This window comes from Punctularia strigosozonata, assembly GCF_000264995.1.
Source record: "Punctularia strigosozonata HHB-11173 SS5 unplaced genomic scaffold PUNSTscaffold_6, whole genome shotgun sequence".
NCBI lineage: Eukaryota > Fungi > Basidiomycota > Agaricomycetes > Corticiales > Punctulariaceae > Punctularia > Punctularia strigosozonata.
Window position 1 is genome coordinate 286,230 of NW_006767438.1, and position 19,564 is coordinate 305,793.

At 54.7% G+C, this 19,564-nt stretch overlaps 8 protein-coding genes across 8 annotated transcripts; 5 read left to right on the top strand and 3 right to left on the bottom strand.

The window, feature by feature from the left end:
• Positions 1 to 127: 127 nt before the first annotated feature.
• Positions 128 to 1,630, bottom strand: PUNSTDRAFT_67589 (Mov34-domain-containing protein; the record flags this gene model as incomplete). The annotated part of the gene is made up of 8 exons (XM_007383435.1): positions 128 to 272; positions 330 to 382; positions 431 to 562; positions 624 to 887; positions 954 to 1,082; positions 1,147 to 1,329; positions 1,382 to 1,433; positions 1,500 to 1,630. The coding sequence occupies 8 exons, from the start codon at positions 1,628 to 1,630 to the stop codon at positions 128 to 130; spliced, it is 1,089 nt and encodes a 362-aa protein (XP_007383497.1).
• Positions 1,631 to 2,200: 570 nt separating this feature from the next.
• Positions 2,201 to 2,773, bottom strand: PUNSTDRAFT_68000 (uncharacterized protein; the record flags this gene model as incomplete). The annotated part of the gene is made up of 2 exons (XM_007383436.1): positions 2,201 to 2,469; positions 2,536 to 2,773. The coding sequence occupies 2 exons, from the start codon at positions 2,771 to 2,773 to the stop codon at positions 2,201 to 2,203; spliced, it is 507 nt and encodes a 168-aa protein (XP_007383498.1).
• Positions 2,774 to 4,255: 1,482 nt separating this feature from the next.
• MnP9l (manganese peroxidase) lies at positions 4,256 to 5,611 on the top strand (the record flags this gene model as incomplete). Its single annotated transcript, XM_007383437.1, has 5 exons — positions 4,256 to 4,436; positions 4,491 to 4,557; positions 4,612 to 5,008; positions 5,067 to 5,478; positions 5,529 to 5,611. 5 exons carry the CDS (start codon positions 4,256 to 4,258, stop codon positions 5,609 to 5,611), a joined length of 1,140 nt encoding a protein of 379 aa, XP_007383499.1.
• Positions 5,612 to 5,806: 195 nt separating this feature from the next.
• Positions 5,807 to 7,269, bottom strand: PUNSTDRAFT_67762 (kinase-like protein; the record flags this gene model as incomplete). The annotated part of the gene is made up of 4 exons (XM_007383438.1): positions 5,807 to 6,391; positions 6,446 to 6,661; positions 6,715 to 6,777; positions 6,844 to 7,269. 4 exons carry the CDS (start codon positions 7,267 to 7,269, stop codon positions 5,807 to 5,809), a joined length of 1,290 nt encoding a protein of 429 aa, XP_007383500.1.
• Positions 7,270 to 11,699: 4,430 nt separating this feature from the next.
• PUNSTDRAFT_67570 (kinase-like protein) lies at positions 11,700 to 12,680 on the top strand (the record flags this gene model as incomplete). The annotated part of the gene is made up of 2 exons (XM_007383439.1): positions 11,700 to 11,903; positions 11,955 to 12,680. The coding sequence occupies 2 exons, from the start codon at positions 11,700 to 11,702 to the stop codon at positions 12,678 to 12,680; spliced, it is 930 nt and encodes a 309-aa protein (XP_007383501.1).
• Positions 12,681 to 14,305: 1,625 nt separating this feature from the next.
• PUNSTDRAFT_30177 (kinase-like protein) lies at positions 14,306 to 15,100 on the top strand (the record flags this gene model as incomplete). Its single annotated transcript, XM_007383440.1, has 4 exons — positions 14,306 to 14,467; positions 14,509 to 14,586; positions 14,646 to 14,886; positions 14,964 to 15,100. Coding segments are annotated over 4 exons (618 nt in total), but the record flags the coding sequence as incomplete, so codon positions are not given.
• Positions 15,101 to 15,718: 618 nt separating this feature from the next.
• PUNSTDRAFT_113464 (kinase-like protein) lies at positions 15,719 to 16,740 on the top strand (the record flags this gene model as incomplete). Its single annotated transcript, XM_007383441.1, has 3 exons — positions 15,719 to 15,922; positions 15,975 to 16,505; positions 16,735 to 16,740. The coding sequence occupies 3 exons, from the start codon at positions 15,719 to 15,721 to the stop codon at positions 16,738 to 16,740; spliced, it is 741 nt and encodes a 246-aa protein (XP_007383503.1).
• A 1,272-nt stretch (positions 16,741 to 18,012) lies between these two features.
• Positions 18,013 to 19,367, top strand: PUNSTDRAFT_120375 (uncharacterized protein). Its single transcript, XM_007383442.1, has 2 exons — positions 18,013 to 18,833; positions 18,911 to 19,367. The coding sequence occupies exon 1, from the start codon at positions 18,069 to 18,071 to the stop codon at positions 18,702 to 18,704; it is 636 nt and encodes a 211-aa protein (XP_007383504.1). The 5' UTR covers positions 18,013 to 18,068; the 3' UTR covers positions 18,705 to 18,833; positions 18,911 to 19,367.
• The last annotated feature ends 197 nt before the right edge of the window (positions 19,368 to 19,564 follow it).

Sequence of the window (19,564 nt, forward strand, 5' to 3'; positions counted from 1 at the left end):
GCTGTAATCACCTGCATGACATGGGAAACACGTCTGTTATATGATACAATGGATCTGTTCAAGATCGAAAGAATACAATCTAATTCACACACAGCAAGGTCTCGTGGTAGTCGATAGCGGTTTCGCATTAGCCGATCGCCATCGTCGTGTCTGTAACATCCGAGATGTCCTGCACAGCAGTGGAAGGAAGTTGCCCTGGTCTTAGAGAGAACACGACATCCTTGATAACCTGTGCAATAAGACCATGTTGGGCTTCAATCGCAATCTTGGTACTGTGCCGCGATTCGTGAGTCGCTTTGATTCGGACTGTGATCTGAAAGGCCACCAACCTGTCCTTCACGCTCTTGGCGAGTTGGTTGTCCTCTTTGCCTCGGCCGACCTTCTATATATGATAGGTTAATGTCGGAAAGAATGGGGTCGAGGATCGTACCTTTTTCTTGTCGGATGCCGAGTTATCAGTCGAGAGAGTTGGCTCAGGTGCACGAGTGTTCTGCACAGAGCTCTGAGCCTTTGCGAGCTTCTGGTGCAAGTCGGACAATTGTGATACGGCGTATGCCCTATTCTATTTCGGCGAAGGAATGTCATTAAGACCGAGGCGTTTATTATGATGTATGCAGACGAACTGAGATGAGTGGGCTCTGACTGAGCGTATTGACCCAGTACTTGTTCCATAACAAGCCCAGAAGCTCCGTGTCGAGACTACTCTTGAAGATCTGCACTTCAAGCTGATAGTACTGGTTCGCGTGCACTCCGAAATCTTCGATCTTCGAGAGCGGGATGGATTGGTATTCGGAGGCAGAGGCTGATGGAGGGGTATAGTTCTCAGGGTATGTTCGGAAGGCACCGATATCGACTTTGCCAGCTGAGATGGTACGGTTGGGGTCGATCTAAGACGTAGCGAGAGTCAGCGTAGGCAGAAAATTGCACAGTGGAATGATATAGATGACATGTACCACAACAGCAACGAAAGGATCCTGGAACTTCTGGTTGTTGAGCTGCGTACTGACGTCGATACCGGATAACCAACATCCATAGCCGGGATGCGAGTGATACCAGCCGATGGCGTTCTCCATCCTTTTCACCTGAGAGCGTTCAGACAGTGGTGAGAGATAGTGGAAAAATAAGGTCTTGGAGATCAATACCCACCCGTTCACTCCCTTCAATGTACTGCACCATGAACTCGTTCGCTTCATTCGCGGCGTTAACCCGCGTTTCCGTTCCCTGCACCGGTAATGCGAAAGAGTCCATGATGACGAGCGAGTCTTTGACGACTTTCCCTTGCATAAGCCCCATAATCTCGTACGGCACACCTGATCGTGCGTGGATGACCTATGTCCATATTAGCCTCATCGCCCATCGCGCCACACGAAATGTAGCTAACCATCTTGATCAGAGCGACAGCTGATATTTTACATGTCTTGAAGTAATGGGGACTATTGCAGATTTGATGCTCTATCAGACAGCGGATCCGAACACGCTCCTTGCAGGAGGGGGCGTACTCAGTGGACCACGGAGACTCGCGGTTGATTCGCCTGTTCTCCTCGGCATCAAATCTGTAGATCTCGTCTTGAGGTGACACCTCCAGTACATCGTTCTCCAGAGAAAAGGTTCTGAGAGCAGTGTCCGCCATAGCAGCAGACGATGCAGCGGCGAAGGCCAAGCTGAGATCGCGGGGCTGTAAGCGCTGGTCGAGAGCTCGAGCGCCAGTACAGCCACACACGAATCTCAAGCTCATCGAGGTCAACTACCACAGTAACTATCGTACACGCTGTGATCCAGTGGTACGAGTACAAAGTACTCAGCATCATTCGATGTGGATACGGCAAGAGCCACGATCTATATTGATGATTCGATGGAGGCGTACCGACTGTCAAGCCGGATGCCGCGCAGCCCAACTGAGCAGCTAGGCCTGGAATTGAGCTCAAGACTACCGACCGACATGGGCGCCCCGGCGACGCGCTCAAATCCAATTCGCGGTTGAGATAGCGACTGTTCCGTTTCGATACGCGAGAGCATCGTTTAGCGATTAGGGAAAATCGCCCAACGTACCCCTTCGTACACTTCTCGAAAGTCTATGGAGGACGTCTTCGGTGTGGGATTTGGCGGTTGGGAGGAGCGTTGGAGACTTTCGTTGTCTGGAGGTGCGATTCAGCGCTCGGTAACATAGGACGACATGCTACGAAAGCCTCGTGGGAACTAACTAACTGGTGCCCTGGCCCTGCGTATTTTTCGCCGCCAATGCACGCTCCAATTGCTCGAATGCGTCGAGGGCAACGTTCTTGACCAAGGAACTGATTTTCTCATCGTTGAATTTGCCGTTTGATGCTGGAATCTCAGGGGGCCACTCTGATTCCGCCACACCTCGAGCCCGGAGGGTGCTTTGCAGCGCAGCGATGGATTGATTGTACGCCTCCAGTGATTCGTCGTACAAGTCGTAAACACATATAGCGCAGCCAGACATGCAACATTCTTCATGGAAACGGCACCCGTGATGATCAGTGCCCATTTGGAAGCAATGATAGTCATGAGGCGCACCGTCGTCGGCGGGAGGCTTCGGCTGCTCGGGAATGACGAGACCGTGAAAGGTTCTCTCTTGCTTTCTCCCATGCCTGACCATGGTACTAGCAGAAACGTCGTCCCCCTGTGAAGCGGGCATCGCATCAAGCTCTTCTCTTCGAGCTTCTTTGCCACGCGTTGCGCGCTCGAGCCGACGCCAACGTTCGGTCAGGTTCTGCCCGCCGCGCACAGGCCGCCGATGGTCGTCGAGTTCCATCCGAGCATCTACGCGGGACCTGGAAGGCATCAAGAAAAGCAAGACGAAGTTCGTCGGTGAAAAAGCCAAGATATTTCCAAGCGTCCTTACGAGGTATGTAATCGGCTTATAGGCCCGGCGAATTGTCCGTACTGTTCCCAGTAAGACCTTCTATAATTAACAAGCCTGGCTAGTGCAGCCAAAGAGGGGAGATTTGGAGACGGTCGTTTGAGCATGCATCGAGCAGAGCAAGCGAATGAAGCAGGAACCCGGCAGAGACGGACGCACTGGGGGCCCCAAGCCGAGGATGACGGCGGCTCGCTGCATCACGTGCCATGTCCGGCAAAACCGGACGCGTCCTCGGCCCGGGTCAGTCTCCGAGCCTCCGACGTTCCCAGTGCTTCGCTGTCGTTTGACAGTAACCTCCTCCAGCTGATGTCCTCAACCAGGCCGTCACCCGATGCATCGCAATGATTTCTCTCTGAAACGATCTATGCATGGCGCTTGTGCGGCGCTCGGACAAATGTTGTGCATATCTCTCACTGGACCGTTCGGCTGTGGGACGGGGCGCCGCCATGGAAGGAGGAAGATGACTCGCCGATCCCAGGCGCGCCTACTCATCCAACCGCTTCAGACGATATCCCGCCCGCCTGCTCGGGTCAATTTGAAAGTCTTCATGCGAAAGGTACTGCGATCCATGGGTATGTCGCCCGAGGCTATGGGACTCGCTACGTCGGGGAGCTTTACCCGTACGCTCGCGTTTCACATAGCTCGCAGCGGCGCTGAAGCCGCGTGTACTCTCCGCGGTCACGACAGAGGCTCACCTAGAATGCTGTATTGCTGGACCGCCGCCAGGCTGACGATGGGAAAGCCGCTCCCAAACAACGTCCCCACCCTCACGCCTGTCAGTCCAACTGCTCTAACAAGGAGGCAAGCACGTTTAACGTGGTCCTAGTGCGAGGATCAGTATGACGGAGATGCAAAGGTTAACGCATCATATGCGATCCGAGATCGTTCAGCGTCGGGGCCGCCTGGGGCCGCGCTATGCTATGGTGGTCTCCCCGATCCCTCCCGCAACGAGCCTGACAGGATTGCGTGGCAAAATCTTGAACTGCGAAGCGTCGGGAAGGCCTCCGTCAGCGCCATCCCGCCCTCGGCTCTGCACCGTGCTCGCACGCATCTCTGCATCGCAACCGCATGTGCTGCGATTTCGTTGACTAACCGTGATCGCTCTCGCGCAGGTGCACTGATCCAGGTCCGCACCCCAGTATTTCTCCTACTCTCGGTGCTTCTTTTCGACTCACGCTCCTGTGAGGCTACGGAATGCGGCGCTCGCCATTGGTGCTCGCCGTCGTGAACGTGCAAATATTGGGGTACTGCTTCATCGCTATGCTCGAAAAATTTGGGGGGTATATAAGATGGACCTGTTCCGCCCTGAAGCTGCAGGACATTGAGTTCTTCACTCGCCTACATCCCTAACCACCTTGGTCATCCGCTGTTGCAATGGCTTTCACCTCTCTCCTCGCCTTTGTCGCACTCGCTGCTGTTTCGAGCGCAGTGCCGACCTCCAAGCGCGCTACGTGCCCTGACGGCTCCACCGTCAGCAACGCCGCATGCTGCGCGTTCATCCCACTCGCTCAGGATCTGCAAGAGACCATCTTCCAGAATGAGTGCGGCGAGGATGGTAAGACCAATCGCTTCACCATTTGATGTCCTGTGCTGATAGATGTGTACTCAGCTCACGAGGTCATTCGCCTGGCCTTCCACGACGCCATTGCTATCAGCCAAAGCCAAGGCGCCAAGGCGTTAGTGAAATTATCATGTCAGATAACATGCACATTATCTGACACACCTCACAGAGGTGGCGGAGCCGACGGTTCGATGCTTTTGTTCCCGACCGTCGAGCCCAACTTCTCGGCCAACAACGGCATTGACGACAGCGTGAACAACTTGATCCCCTTCCTCTCCAGGCACAACGTCACCGCCGGCGACCTCGTCCAGTTCGCCGGTGCCGTTGCACTCAGCAACTGTCCTGGTGCACCTCAGCTTCAATTCATGGCGGGCCGTCCCAACGCCACTGCTCCCGCCATTGATGGCCTCATACCCGAGCCGCAGGACAGCGTCGACAAGATCCTCGACCGTTTCGCGGACGCCGGCAACTTCTCGCCTTTCGAGGTCGTCTCGCTCCTCGCCTCGCACAGTGTTGCCCGTGCGGACAAGGTCGACCTGACCATCGACGCTGCGCCCTTCGACACCGTGAGTCCTCCTCTACCCGTACATGCATGAACCTTTGATCCACAATTTATCTCCCCAGACGCCCTTCACCTTCGACACCCAGGTGTTCCTCGAGGTGCTGCTCACCGGAACTGGCTTCCCAGGAACCGGTAACAACACCGGTGAGGTCGAGTCACCCCTGCCAGTTTCTAGCGGGAACGATACCGGCGAGCTGCGTCTCCAGTCCGACTTTGCCTTCGCCCGCGACAACCGTACGGCTTGCTTCTGGCAAGGGTTCGTCAACCAGCAGGATTTCATGGTGAGCAGCTTCAAGGCTGCCATGGCCAAGCTCGCCGTCCTCGGCCACAACACCGAGGACCTAATCGACTGCTCCGACGTCGTACCCGCGCCCAGCACGGCCACGGTTGCCCCCGCCTCGTTCCCGGCTACTAAGGGCCCTGCGGACCTCGAGCTCGTCTGCAACGCCACGTTCCCGACGCTCACCGAGGACCGTGAGTATATCGATCCATTCGCGATCCATTGATATTAACAAAATTTCCAGGCGGTGCAACCGAAACTCTCATCCCTCACTGCCCCGACGGCAGCCAGGACTGCCCTTCCGTGCAGTTCACGGGCCCCGCGTAATGTCACCGACGCACCACTATCATGAGCTCACGTAGATTTTCATTGGCATGATTGGTATTTATATATACTCGCAATACACGGTACATTCACGACGCGTGAAATCCATCGTTCCCCAAAACCTAAGCTGCAAACCAAAGAGGAAGAGCACGGCATTACAAATACATCGGTAGCGAGAAACCATGGAGTGCTCGCATCCTAGGACGAGATGGTGGAGAAACGGAAATGGCCGAGAGCGCCGGCCAAGCTTGAGCCTGACGAGGTTGTTGAGGAAGAGGAGTCCGGTCTGTCCTCAAATCGACAGGTGCCGTGCATATGGCGGGCATCCTCTTCGTAGACACAAGGCTTCTGGGGGGCTGGTAAGTCGTTTATCCCGTACGCGAAGCCCCAGAAGTCGGTCGATAGCTCGTGCTCAAGCTCGCCAATGCGGGCCCGCGCCGACTCGTTCATGGCTTCGAGCTCTTGAAGGCGCCTGGACGCACGCTCGTTTGCGAGCTCGAGTTCCTTGATATGCTCGTGGAGTGTTCGGTTCTCTTGCTTTGCCTTGTTAAGCGCGCTAAACGCTGATGGACTGGTCAAACAGATTATGATATCCTCCGCAGAAGGACGGTCATGAGGTGAAGGTTTCCAGCAGGACTGAATCAAATGCCAAACATCATCGGATAGATGCCTTCTATAGCATTGTTCTGTAGTCGGGCGATCCGGACGAGCGCCTTGGGCGACTCGCAAGATAACCGTACATTCGCGAGGTAGGTGATAGAATGGTCGCCGCACGGTATAGAGCTCATAGCCAGATGGTGAGTACGCGGAACGATTCAAACGAGCTTCCAGACTCACTTCGATGCATGTACAAGCATACGAGTAAATATCGCTTGCACGAGTTCTTCGGAATGTTCCATCACCGAATCTGTCCGGATCCTGCAGCTCAGGGGCCGTCCATCGAGCTGAAGCGCCTTCAATCATACTCGTCTCCTCGAACTCTGATTCCAAAAAGGCAGCCAATCCGAAGTCTGCAAGTCGAACGTGGCCCCCATCGTCTATGAAGATATTGTGCTATAATCTTGAACTTCAAACAAGACACATGAAGCGAACCACAAGAACCTTACACCACGGAGGTCCCCATGCACGATGTTCTTGCTATGCAGGTAGCTCAGCCCAGATGCAACCTCCTTAAGCTGTGAGCAAATACGAGGTCATCTAGGTAACGTATCTTTGTGTGCCGTATGGATTCTTACCAGCTGCATGACATCGATAATCTCCGGTCCCCTCTGTTTCGAATAATCCATCACATTCCCTAAGTGCATCAATGGGGACACCATACACAGCGATGGAGAGAATGTGTCAGCGTCTATTCCCAGGAAAGGTAGGATATGCGGGTGCTTCATTTGCCTCCAGAATAGCGCTTCACGACAGAACTTCTGCAAGTAAAGGTCTGAGATATCGATAGAACCTCTGGATCCAGAACGTACTCTGTGAACTCGCTGTGTCACGTCTCTCTGGCCGATGACTCGCAGTCGCTTGAGAGCAACGTCCTGGTCATCGTACGTCGCCGCATAAACTTCCGCAGAACCACCTTGGCCAATCGGAGCCGGGCTGGAGTCTTGAACACGTTTCAGATAGAAATTCGAGGGAACGGCATTGCTGGCTTGTGATAGCCCCATTAGGAGCTGATGAGCACGTCTGTGGTCTGTGGAGAGTCCTTCCACGGCATTATCGGCGTTGTTTTCTTGAAGATGACGGTAGGGACCGGAAAGATCAAGGAACTAGAAAGGTATCAGCGATGCAAATTGTTGCAGCCTCGTTGAGATCACTTCTTGTAGCGAATCCATGAAATTGACTGCGTCATCACATTGGAGCTCTAAGATTGCTTTGCTGAGTTCATCCGATCGCATGGCGGACCTCAACTTGTCAGCGAGCTCGATCTCGTCCTCTCGGATGCATTTGGTGATAGAGGGGTCTTGAGCAAGGCCTAAACTGATTGAAACCTGAGATCGCAAGTCAGCGCTTAGCCAAGCTCAAGAGTCGAGAAGATGACATCGATCAACCAGGTTTGATGATGGCGGAACTTGCTGATGCTGCTGAGCAGGTCCAAGTTCTCAGCCGACCGCAGCAACGACTCAAGGATTGAGGACTCCCTAGAAAGGATGACCGATATGAGTTCACTTTCACAGCGGATATCTATATTCACATACTCTTCAATTTTGTGCTCCCGACTCGCCGATATTGCATTGACGAGGGCGGAGAAGGTATTCTGTACGACAACTGTTGGAAGAGGCAGGAAGCAGGGAGACTGTTCATGTACTCGCCTTTAGGTGGTAACTGTTGACGATGAAAGATGACCTCACTGTCGCACTTTGGGCGTGAACACTCGAATGCCAGGAAGATCCGATAATGGCGGAGGGAGGGGGGTTCTGCAAATTATCCTCTTGGATAATGCCCATTGTCAGCGCTATAAGGCTCATCGAACCATAGACATCAACCCACCGAAGTGAAGCTTGATACACTCGTTTTCCGACGCATTCTCCGTTTTGACGACAGGGACAAAGCCAGCACCGGGGCCTCCTGACGATCCAGAGAACATGCTGAAGAAGATTGTAGCAGGATGGTATAACGAATTTCTTCAAGTACGAGGAAATCGCAGTGTCCGACGATGGGAAGTCCTAGGCTATCATCGAAGTCTTATATGCCATTCTAGACGTGAGTGCATATGATAGCTTCGCACAGCAAGCCAGCGCGCATCTGCTTCCGCTGCAGATTCGGCTGCTCGTGAGATGCATCTCCTCCGAGTAAGTTAATCCGAAATCAAAGTTCTAGCGCCTTGAGGTGATGAAATCAAGGCCCGGCTCAATGAGCGGTAGAACTGGAGTAGGCTTTGGTCGCCAGTGCGAGGGCGATACATCAAGTAGCGCGGACGATGGCCTGCTCAGTCTTTGTTGGCATACAGCAATCCTATCTTCGAATCTCAGTTGAGCAGGTTGCTTGACCGATGACGAAGGTATGGGAGGCTTCAAACTAGATCGTCGCAGTATACTTAGAGCGAGTTCACGATACCTGTTCAGCTAGCAGTGACACTGAACATTGTTTGCTGCGCGTCATGTGTGCCCTCGACGTCTGCCGCGTTAGCTATTAGCTAAGGCTCAAACAAATCGTCCATGACTCCATCTGCTGTCGACAAAGGATAACCAGGCCGCAGGTGGCCTCACTGCAACAGTAGGGCGGGGTTTATGCACTCGTTCCCCGGCAACTTGGTGATCTCTTGAGATGGACTATTTAATGTTCAACGCTTGGTGTGATCACATATTCTACACAGAATTTTGGTTTCGTCTTATCTTTGCTCTCGTGTGAGGATTACTGTATGCTTGCTCTCTGACACTAATATGTGCAGGAAACAGTTTCTCGATCAGAGATTTCGGTCTCGCGCCGGTCTCCGTTCATGTTGCACACCCACGAACGTCAACTTGAGTTCCGAGTTCGCGCCGCAAGTTGGAGACAAATAGGGACCGACCATTGTTATCGCCAACCGATGAATTAGACACTTGCAGAACTCCGTCGTCTCTTTGAAGGACGATCGCTGGCTGTTTTCACCATGGATCTACCAACTTCGAATCATACCAAAAGCCAAGGAAAGCCTCGATTTGGCCTTACTGAATACGACCTCCACCGCCTCCACGATGCTGTATACTGCCAATAGTGTACGGCTCTGAGATCCTGACATAGGCGCCCGCGTCACATGGTCGGAGCTTATTAACACTCGTGCATTTAAAGCGCTGGTAAGCTTTGAAGATTATGATAAACCAATGCGCGGGCTGTCCCACCGAACGATTCTTGATCTCTTCACCTCATAGGCGGGACCCTCTATGTGCGGCCAGAGGCGAGACTGAACGATCTTCGGCGCTTCAGTTGGATTATTTTGCAGCCGCATCCTGATCCTATCACTTGCAAGATCCTTCGGTATGCCGTTTGGTCTGCGCTGGGTCTTACCCACCACTGACGTCTTAGTACATATCTCCTTGCCGAATTCGATCCAGACTCCTTCGATGACCCGCACGTCAGTGCTCCTCGATCCACGACGCCAACATGGTATCGAAGCCCACTGCTCACGCCCTTTCAAACTCTCGTAAGAACCCGTTCTCCAGGATGTTCACATCGACTAAGTAATCGCGAACACAGCCTTCTCCGATGACGAGTTGCGGGTGGTCGCCATCGTTCGTAGAATAGAAGACACGTCCACGTTGAAGGGCATGAAGTTAGCGATTGATAATGAAGATGCTCATCGCCTGCTGGACGAGCTACAACTGGTACGTCCCGGCATACGCAGTCATTTGTCCGCTGACGTGTGAATCAAGGCATTGGAGGCGATTCGAGACGGAACATTCCGAGTCCCTCACACGATCAACACGGACCCGTCCACGTTCCGACGGAGGGCGATTCGTTTATTGGTCAAATTATGCAAACGTTATGGTGCTATACCCCAGTCTTTGTTCCTCACTGGCGTAGAATGCTCGCAGAAGTTGGATCCGATATCCTCAGGTGGCTTCGCCGACATATTTGTAGGAAATTTGCTTTCCAAACGAGTGGCGTTGAAAAGAGTGCGATTGTACGCGTCGAACGACAAAGGGCATATCTTACAAGTAGCTTAATGCTCCCAAAGCCACTGATGGTCGCTAACCAACCGCTCCAGACGATCTGCCAAGAAGCCATTCTCTGGCGGCAATTCGATCACCCGAACATCGTTCCATTTCTGGGTGTAGATCGCCAAACATTCGGAAATACGTACGCAATCGTCACGCCGTGGATGGAGAACGGCAACATGCTGCAATACATCAAGAAAAGGGAACTATCTCTCTATATGACCCTCCTATTGGTGATGTTATCCCTCATTCTATATCATCATGTAGTTCATATCAATCATCATACAGCTCGAAGACGCCTCGAGAGGTTTACACTACTTGCACGAGCACGACTTCGTTCACGGAGATCTTCGTGCCGTAAGTTGTGTCGATCACTTGAATAACACGCATGTAGAATGACATGACCTTACCAGGCCAACGTTCTAGTCGATGATAATCGGCGCGCATGCTTGACCGACTTCGGTCTCACTTTCGTCGACAACATCGCGTCTTTGAATGGATCAACGGTGACCGGCCACAACAACGCTCGATGGCTTCCGTTGGAGATGCTGAACGAGTCAGAGAATCGCCCTCAGTACCACACCGACGTATTTTCTTTCGGGAGAGTGATGCTAGAGGCAAGTCTGAACTGTGTACTTTGATGAACTCTAATTCATGCAGCTCAGGCTTGCACCCTGAGACCCCCATTCCCCTCGAAGACAGACGTGCAAGTCGCTTTTCATATCCTTTCAGGGCATGGGGTTGAAAGACCTACTTTCCACGACATTCCTGGCCGGGAAATCCCTGATTGGCTATGGAATCTCATGCAATGGTGCTGGAGCTCCGTTCCGACAACAAGACCAACTGCGTACGACGTACTCAATTGCCTTGAGAGCTCCTCGGACCCAGTAAAACCTCGGTACAATGGCCTAGCAACACAGCCCGACGAACACGACTATGACTCTTTGACGGAGGCATCCCGTGAACTCGCATCTTCCCCTTCTCCTCGCCATAATCGCTTCTCTCGCATTACCGCATCTGTGAGCAAGGCTCTCCGCACGGCACGTTCAAGGACCAAATCATCAGAAAGGTCAAGCCGCCCGGGAACACCCGTCCGTCGAGCGCCTTCTCGTGCACTCTCTCCCAGCTTTCGGCCGTCAACACCTCCCGTATTCTGCCCCCCTTCGTCATCGCGGCCGTCAACGCCAACGCAAGCCTCCCTTCCCTCTCGACAACAGAGCCGCATTCGCCGCCCCACCCTCCTTCAGCAGTCGCTGTCTCTCCCGGTCGACGCCGCAGGCTCAGTCCGCGACCTCACCAGGGAAGAGGCGATATATTACGGGCCACGAGCTTCATCCGCGCCTCCGATAGAACGTGCCCATACTCCCTCAAGTCGCTGCATCCCCTCTCCGGCGCAGTTCGCATCCTCAAAAGGCAGTGTTCGAAACGGGATTCTCGCCCACCCCCGTGTGCTGGCTTACATGCGGGCCCACCGGGGAAGGTTCGATCTCCGATTCGGACCCTACATCCTCCTGGAGACTATCCATCGACATGGCTCCTGGAAGGTCAAGTCCGCGTTGCACGGCGAGACGGGAAGGAAGGTCGCGATACGACTGGTCAAAAAGGCTGATCTGAAAAGCCCGACGTTTCGGCGAAGGGTAGAGCAAGAAGTGGATATACTCGGAGTACGGCTCTTTCTTCTCAGGTACAAAAGGCTATACTTATCAAGTATTCAGACGCTTGTGCACCCCAGCATTGTGGCCTTCCATGGGGTGGAGGAAACCGAGACGTTCGTCGGCCTGGCTCTCGACCACGACGATCCGCGGTCTTTGACCAGTCACGTCCTCGCGCGGGGATATCTCACGGCGCCAGAGGCGCGCAAGCTCTTCTCAGAGCTCATATCCGGCATCTGGTACATGCACCAGAAAAGGATCGTCCACGGCAACCTCACGCTCGAGAGCGTGGCCCTGAACAGCCACGGCGATATCACCATAGGCGACTTTAGCTCCGCCCTCGTCGTCAGCCACGGCGACGACCTCGTGCAGCCGCACGCGCGGACGCCGATCTACGCCGCGCCCGAGCTGGTCGCGACTAACGTGTGCCTCGGCGCCGTGGGCGACGTCTGGTCGTGCGGCGTCATCTTATACGCGATGCTCGCGGGGCGCCTGCCATGGAGCGACGGGCTGGAAGTGGACGTGAAGGCGGACGAGGAGGACGACGTGAAGCAGCTCTATCGGTTCATCGCGTGCGTGCCCGCCGTCTGCCCGGGACACGTGGAAGACGACGCGGAGGACCTGGTGCTGCGCATTCTCATCGCGAACCCGCTGAGGCGCGCGGATGTGCGAACGGTCATGGAGCATCGCTGGCTAGAGCGGTCGAGGCGTCTTTTCGACAAGAGCGTCGAGGAATTGGAGAAGGCGGCTATGGAGCTGCGTCGTGTTCAGGCACGAGAGTGGGTATAGCAATGGGTATCGAAGCAAATAAGGAAGGCTATGTACGAGTATGTGCCGTTAGTTGTAGTTCGTTGCGCGGTCGTCAATGGGTTGCCAGACTGGTGATTGGTAGTCCAGCGACATGCGGCGCATTGAGTCCCTCGCTGTGAGAGACCTGTCCATCTTAGCCTCGTTTGGACGAGCGCCGGCGCCACTTCATCGATGGCGTGCGGTGGTGTCTCGAACCGACTCCAACGAAATAAGCAGGAACTACTGATGGACGAGCGGCCGTGTTCTGACCACTTCAGTGAAGTAGCATATATATGGGACGCTCGTCGCGCGCAGTCAGCTCCCTACACAATAGCATGGGACCCAAGTTGGCATCGGTGTATAAAAAGGATGTTCTCGGAGATCTCCCGGTCCCGCGATCATCGATGTTGTACCTTACACCCGCAACAGTTAACTCAAGTACCCAGCCCGCTATCAGACCGGAGGCATCATTGAACTCGAGAAGCTCGCGTCGGACTGCTGTGCTCCTCCGAGCCCTCGAGTCTGATGCAGTAGATGAGCCGTTAGTCGTTTTCACTGCGAATGTATATACTAACGCCCGTTCATTCCAGAAATACAAGGAAAACGCAGGCTCAGATTGATTGAACTTTACTAAAAACGGGAACGGCCAATCCGCGTCACATGCCCGGTGCTTACATCCTCATGCACTCACAGCCCTGGCAAGCCCTCGAGAGCTGTGGAGAGACCTATACACTAGCGAACCCGTCGGGGCCACGTCTGGTTCGTGAGGTGACCCTCATCATCTTCACCTCACAGCATGCACGGCAGGAAAACGTAAAAGGTTTTGACGTTTGACTTGGTCATCTCAATCTCCTGTCGCTTGCGAGGTTCTTGCGTGCGTCGTCTACTCTGCGCTCTGTCTTATCTACGACTCACGCTTCAGTCAAGCACGGATTTTGTTCTTCATACACACTTTAGCTGCACTCCGAGTCCGTGGTGTATCGCGGATCGTTATGGTGCAAAATGTTGTCTCTCAAACCGTTCCGTGCTCTCGTGAGCACGCACCCAATGCATGCGAGCTGTTCGCACTAACTAACTGCACACAAAGCGTTTTCCGAAGAAGAATTGCAAATAATCACTATCATCCGCCGAACAGGGGATACTTCCAATTTCCAGCCCCTGGATTTAGCATCTGATCATGAAAGTCTCAATCGCTTGCAGAATGAACTTCAGTTGGTGCGTGTTGACACCTATAACGCACGTTTGATGGCTCGCTAAGGCACCCATCAAGGCGCTGGACGCGATTCGAGCGGGGACATTCCGGATCCCTCACGCTGCCAAGACAGATGCATCTGTTTTTCGACGTCGTGCTATTCGTTTATTGGTGAAAATATCCAAGCGTTATGGTGCTATGCCTCAGTCACTGTTTCTCACCGGCGTAGAGTGCTCGCAGAAGTTAGATCCTGTTTCGGCGGGTGGCTTTGCGGACATCTTTGTTGGTTATTTGCTCTCCAAGCAAGTGGCTTTGAAGAGGCTGCGGCTGTACACGTGCGACAACAGAGGGCATGCCTTACAAGTAATTGAATTCTCCAGGAGTATTAGTCTTTACTCATCCAGCACGACAGACGATCTGTCAAGAAGCCATTCTTTGGCGCCAATTTGACCACCCGAACGTCGTGCCCTTCCTGGGAGTCGACCGCCAAACCTTTGAAGCTAGGTATGCAATTGTCACGCCATGGATGGAGAACGGAAATATGCTGGAATACATCCGGAGACAAGAATTACCATTCTACAGAATACTGCTCTTGGTCAGTTCTTCGTCCTATATTTTTTATATAGCTCATTGAAGATTACGAAGCTCGAAGAGGCCGCAAGGGGTTTACATTACTTGCACGAACATGAATTTGTTCACGGAGATCTTCGTGCCGTAAGCAACATAGTCCGTCTGAAGAACTTGCCTTTCAAATATTATTACGTCGTGACCAGGCTAACGTCTTGATCGATGACTGCGGGCACGCGTGCCTGACTGACTTCGGCCTCACCTTCGTCGATCACATCGCGTCTTCGAACGGATCAAGCACGACAGCACATGGTAATGCTCGTTGGCTTCCCCTCGAGATGTTGAACGGATCACAGGATCGCCCCCAATGCAGTACCGACGTCTTCTCCTTTGGAAGAGTGATGCTGGAGGCAAGTCCGGAGTATATGTATCGACGAAATCTGATCTGTCTCAGGCTTGCACTTTACAACCCCCTTTCCCTTCTATCAAAAAAGATATACAAGTCATCGGGCATATACTTCAAGGGAATGAGGTTGAAAGGCCTACTGTTGACGGGGTTCCTAGTCAAGCAGTTCCCGATTGGCTGTGGAATCTTATGCTGTGGTGTTGGGAACCCGACCCGATGGCGAGGCCGATGGCATACGATGTACTCATCCGCCTTGGAGCCTCAAATTCTTCTAGCGCTACCAATCATAGAATAAACCGATCTCAATTCACTGTATCGGCAACACAGGTCAAGGAACATGACCATGACCCACCATCCGAAGGACCGCGCGAACCCGCCTCTCCTCCTACACCTCGCCACAGTCGATTCTCTCACATCGCAAGGTCTGTGAGCAAAGTTCTCCGCACCGCACGTTCGAGGACCATCTTATCAGAAAGATCAAGTCGCCCGGAGACACCCGTCTGTCGAACCCCTCCTCGTGCACTCTCCCCTAACTCCCAGTCCTCCACACCTCGTGTATGCTCCCCCCCTCCGTCCCCACGGCCATCAGCGCCGACACCGTATACAACTCGCTATCGACTACAGAGCCGCCAGTGCTGCCCTACTCTCCTACAACAGACGTTGTCTCTCCCGATCACCCCCGCACACCCCAACGGCGATGTCACGCGGGGGGAGGAAATGTTTAACGCGCCGCGAGCTTCATCTGCACCCCCGAATCAAAGTCGCTTCGACCCCTGTTCGGCGCATTGTACATCGTCACCGTGCAATCACACCCATGGGGCACCGGGAGTTGTTCAAACTGGAATCCTTTCGCACCCCCTCGTGCTCGCATACATGCAGGCTCACCCTAGAAGGTTTGATCTCCGGTTTGGTCCTTATATAGTCCTCGAGACTATTCAACGACATGCCTGCTGGAAGGTCAAGTCCGCATTGCACGGCGCGACGGGCAAGAGAGTGACGATACGACTGGTAAAAAAGGCTGATTTGAAGAGTCCGACATTCCGGCATAGGATAGAACAAGAAGTGGATATACTTGTAGTATGGATCCCCCTTCCTCTCAGGTACAGACATGTGCTTATCAAGTGTTCAGACGCTCGTGCACCCTAGCATCGTGGCATTCCATGGGGTGGAGGAGACCGAGAAGTTCATCGGCCTTGCACTGGATCACGACGATCCGCAGTCTCTTAACAGCTACATCCACGCGCAGTTCTACCTCACAGCGCCAGAGGCACGCAAACTCTTTTCGGAACTGATATCCGCCGTCTGGTATATGCACCAGAAGAAGGTGATCCACGGGAACCTCACGTTGGAAAGCGTCACCCTGAATGGGCATGGCAACCTCACCATAGGGGATTTCAGCTCGGCCCGCGTCGTCAGCCATGACAACGACCTCGTGCAGCCGCACGCGCGGACGCCGATTTTCGCTGCTCCAGAGCTGATTGCGACTAACGTTTGCCTTGGCGCCGTGGGCGACATCTGGTCATGCGGCGTCATTCTGTACGCGATGCTGGTGGGACGGCTGCCGTGGGGCGATAGCTTAGTGGTCGTCGAGTCGGATGACGATGATATGAAGAAGTTATATGGGTTCATCTCGTCCGTGCCCGCCGTGTTCGCCAAGCACGTGGAGGACGGCGCTTGCGACCTCGTGTTGCGTATTTTGATCGCGGACCCGATGGGGCGGGCGGATGTTCGGGCGGTCATGGAGCATCACTGGCTCGAACCGTCCAACCGTCTCTTCAACAAGAGTGTTCGTGACCTGGAGAATGCTGCGAGGGAGCTTCGCCGAGCGAGGTGAATTGGGTTCAGCGATGGTCATTGTAGTGAACAATATTATGTACCATCATGGTAAGTCTTGAAGCATGACGACATAAGGTTCGATGATCGCCGGCACTTGCGCAAGTGTTATCCGGCAAGTGAGCCAAGGCTGTAAACCAGGATTGAGCACGAATGTCACTTGCGGCGCATTCAGTTCGAACGTCGTCGTGATGGGAAACTGTTTTAGCCGTGTGTGGATGAGGGCCCAGCGCGCGCCACTTTTCCGGCGGCGCACAGTGACGCCAGCGTAACAACCCAACCAGGTTTTGTTGAAGGACAAACCGCCGTTGGCGCCATGTTTCGGTCACCCTGATGAAGCAGGTACACTAAGTGCAGAGGTACTTGTTAGTCGCAGTCCGAGGAGGTCCCACCTGGGGGGAATGTCTATTTGCAATTTGACTATGTTCTGCGAATGGGAACGCCCCGGCGGCTTGCGGCTATGCCGACGGGACGAGCTGCGCTTCGCCTGCAGCCACCTCACACTTCCATATCCAAGCTCCAGATGCCGTCAGATTGGCACCGGAATGGCAAGTGCATTGGCACACTCCCAGGTATGACCGCGCGTCCCCAACAGAGGCAACGCGCCCGAGCTGGTGCGTGCACCACAGACCAAGTTGAGCTTTCTTTGCAACCGAACCCATACGTTCCGGAGAAATCGACTGCCCTCAGGCTGCGGATGTGCTCCGTTGCTTGAGAAAAGCGTGGTCGGATCGGTATGCGGTGTGCGGCGAGGACCCGCAAAGGCACAGAAGGTTCCCAGGTGCAGGAGAGGGTTTGCATTCAGCGGAGAGGTTGCCTGTGGACGCGGGATGGGTCGCGTGCAGGGGAGAACGTGCTGGCAGGTGACGGAAGCTCGTCCATGGCCCTCGCTTCCGTCGCTGGCGTCGGAGATACGGATCAGGCAACGCTTATGTTAGGGGTCGATCGAAATACCGCCGTGCGACCCCGCACTGGCTCCTCTTCCACACGGTAACATCTTCTCGTCGCCGTCGCTGTGCCGTACGACGACCTCGTTAAGCGACTACAAAACGGTATGCCACTCGCGGTTAGCTTGACGCCCGTGTTTGTCTCTCCGCTCCTCCCCGGCGCTAAACGGACCGAGTGTAGCTTCACGGCTCGGTACTTCCCGCACGCCCGTCCTTGGACGTCCTCACATCTCGGTGCGTTCTGGCTCGCCTCCAGCCCGATGACCAGCGTCCTCGCGCGCCACTTGGGGGAGCACCGACGCCTTCTCTGCCCTTCTGCGTCGCTCGGTGCCCCCTAGTGACCGCGTATATATCGCGCACACTTGCCCCACCCGCTATGGCGTTCGCACGGTTCCCCGCTAACCTCACATCCAGGAACGTAATATCTCCATAGCTCCCTCCTCATGGCCGACCCGGCCCCGGACATACTCGACATACCCTCCGAGCACCCACAACCCCCCTCTCCCTCTCCTCTGCCCTCCACGACGGCCCCGACGACGACCACAGCAACGCCAGGCCCGGCCCCGCCTGCATCCCCGAGCAAGCGCCAGGTGTCGATGTCGCTCCACCCGCCGGCGCAGATCCCGCTGCACCACTACGAGTCCCAGCCCGTGCTCAAGCCGGCGTCTCCGGAGATGCCACCCGGGCTCGGACAGAACGACGACCGCGCGAGGTGGTTGGGTACGGCGTCCACGCGGACGAGCTTCACGAGGGTCGATCTCACCAGGGCGCCTACGCCGTCCGAGGACGATTCGGCGCCGGGTACGGGGAACGGGGCGGCGGGGAGCGTGGCGGAGGTCGAGGGTGGTGCGGGTGCAGGAGAAGGGGTGCAAGCTGAGCAGGAGGAGGAGGAGGAGGAGGTCGCGAAGGAGGAGGAGGTCGCCGTGCCGCAGACGCCGCAGACGCTGCTCACGTTCTTGCTCGTGTCCGGTCGGCGGAGGACGATGTCGTTCGAGCCGGAGACGACGGTGGGGAGGGTGAAGGAGCTCGTGTGGAATACGTGGCCGAGCGGTGAGCCCCGGCGATTGCACCATCTTTAACACCGTGTTGTCGATATGTTCGGCTTATGGAGCCGCTGTCAGATTGGCAAGACGAAAGACCGCCCGCGCCAGCACATCTGCGGATCCTGTACCTCGGCCGAGTGCTTCAAGACGACGATAGCCTCACCAGTACGTCCTTTCCCTCCTCTCCTTCTCATCCAAACGAGCTCAAAGCGGACTTACACGCGATCTTTGAACCCATTCAGAAGTCGGTCTTCCGTCACATACCCCGTCTTCTACCGCGTTGCCCGATCCGGCGCAAGTGCCGACGCCGACTATCGTCCACCTCTCCATCAGGCCCTTCGCGCCCCCGGCCGAGGACGATACCAAGAAGAAAAGACGCGGGATCGGCAGTATGGGCGGCGGTCCGGACGGCGAAGAGCGCGGTGCCGGATGCTGCGGGTGTGTTGTTTGCTGATACCGTGCACGCTTCCTCGATGGGGTGTGTATATACCATGGAGATGGATGTGGATGTGGTGGTGGTGGCATGGTCGTATATGGGTCTGGATTTATTTCTCTGCTCTACACCTATTCACCGTTCTTTTTTTGCTTCCTTATTGCATCTGTAGTATACAGAGTCCATGTTCTGTTCTGCTCATAGCAACTCACAATCATCTCGTAATGATCGCCCCCTTCCTATCATGCAATACACGTCTCTCCTCTCTGCCACAACCGCGGCTTTCTCTCGCAAATCTCGCTGCTGTGATTGGCGCGGTCGAGTCTTATCACGTACTTAGGCGCTGGCTGTGGAGGGCTGCGTATATAATGTTTCTCGGCGCAAACGAAGACCATGATCTCGCCCTGGGCCACTACTACCTGGACCACCTTCTCAGTTGTGCCCCCGATTCTCGGGCACTCCA

Excerpts from the sequence above, each read along its gene's own strand:
- PUNSTDRAFT_120375 (XM_007383442.1), top strand. The coding sequence starts at position 18,069 with ATGGCCGACCCGGCCCCGGACATACTCGACATACCCTCCGAGCACCCA.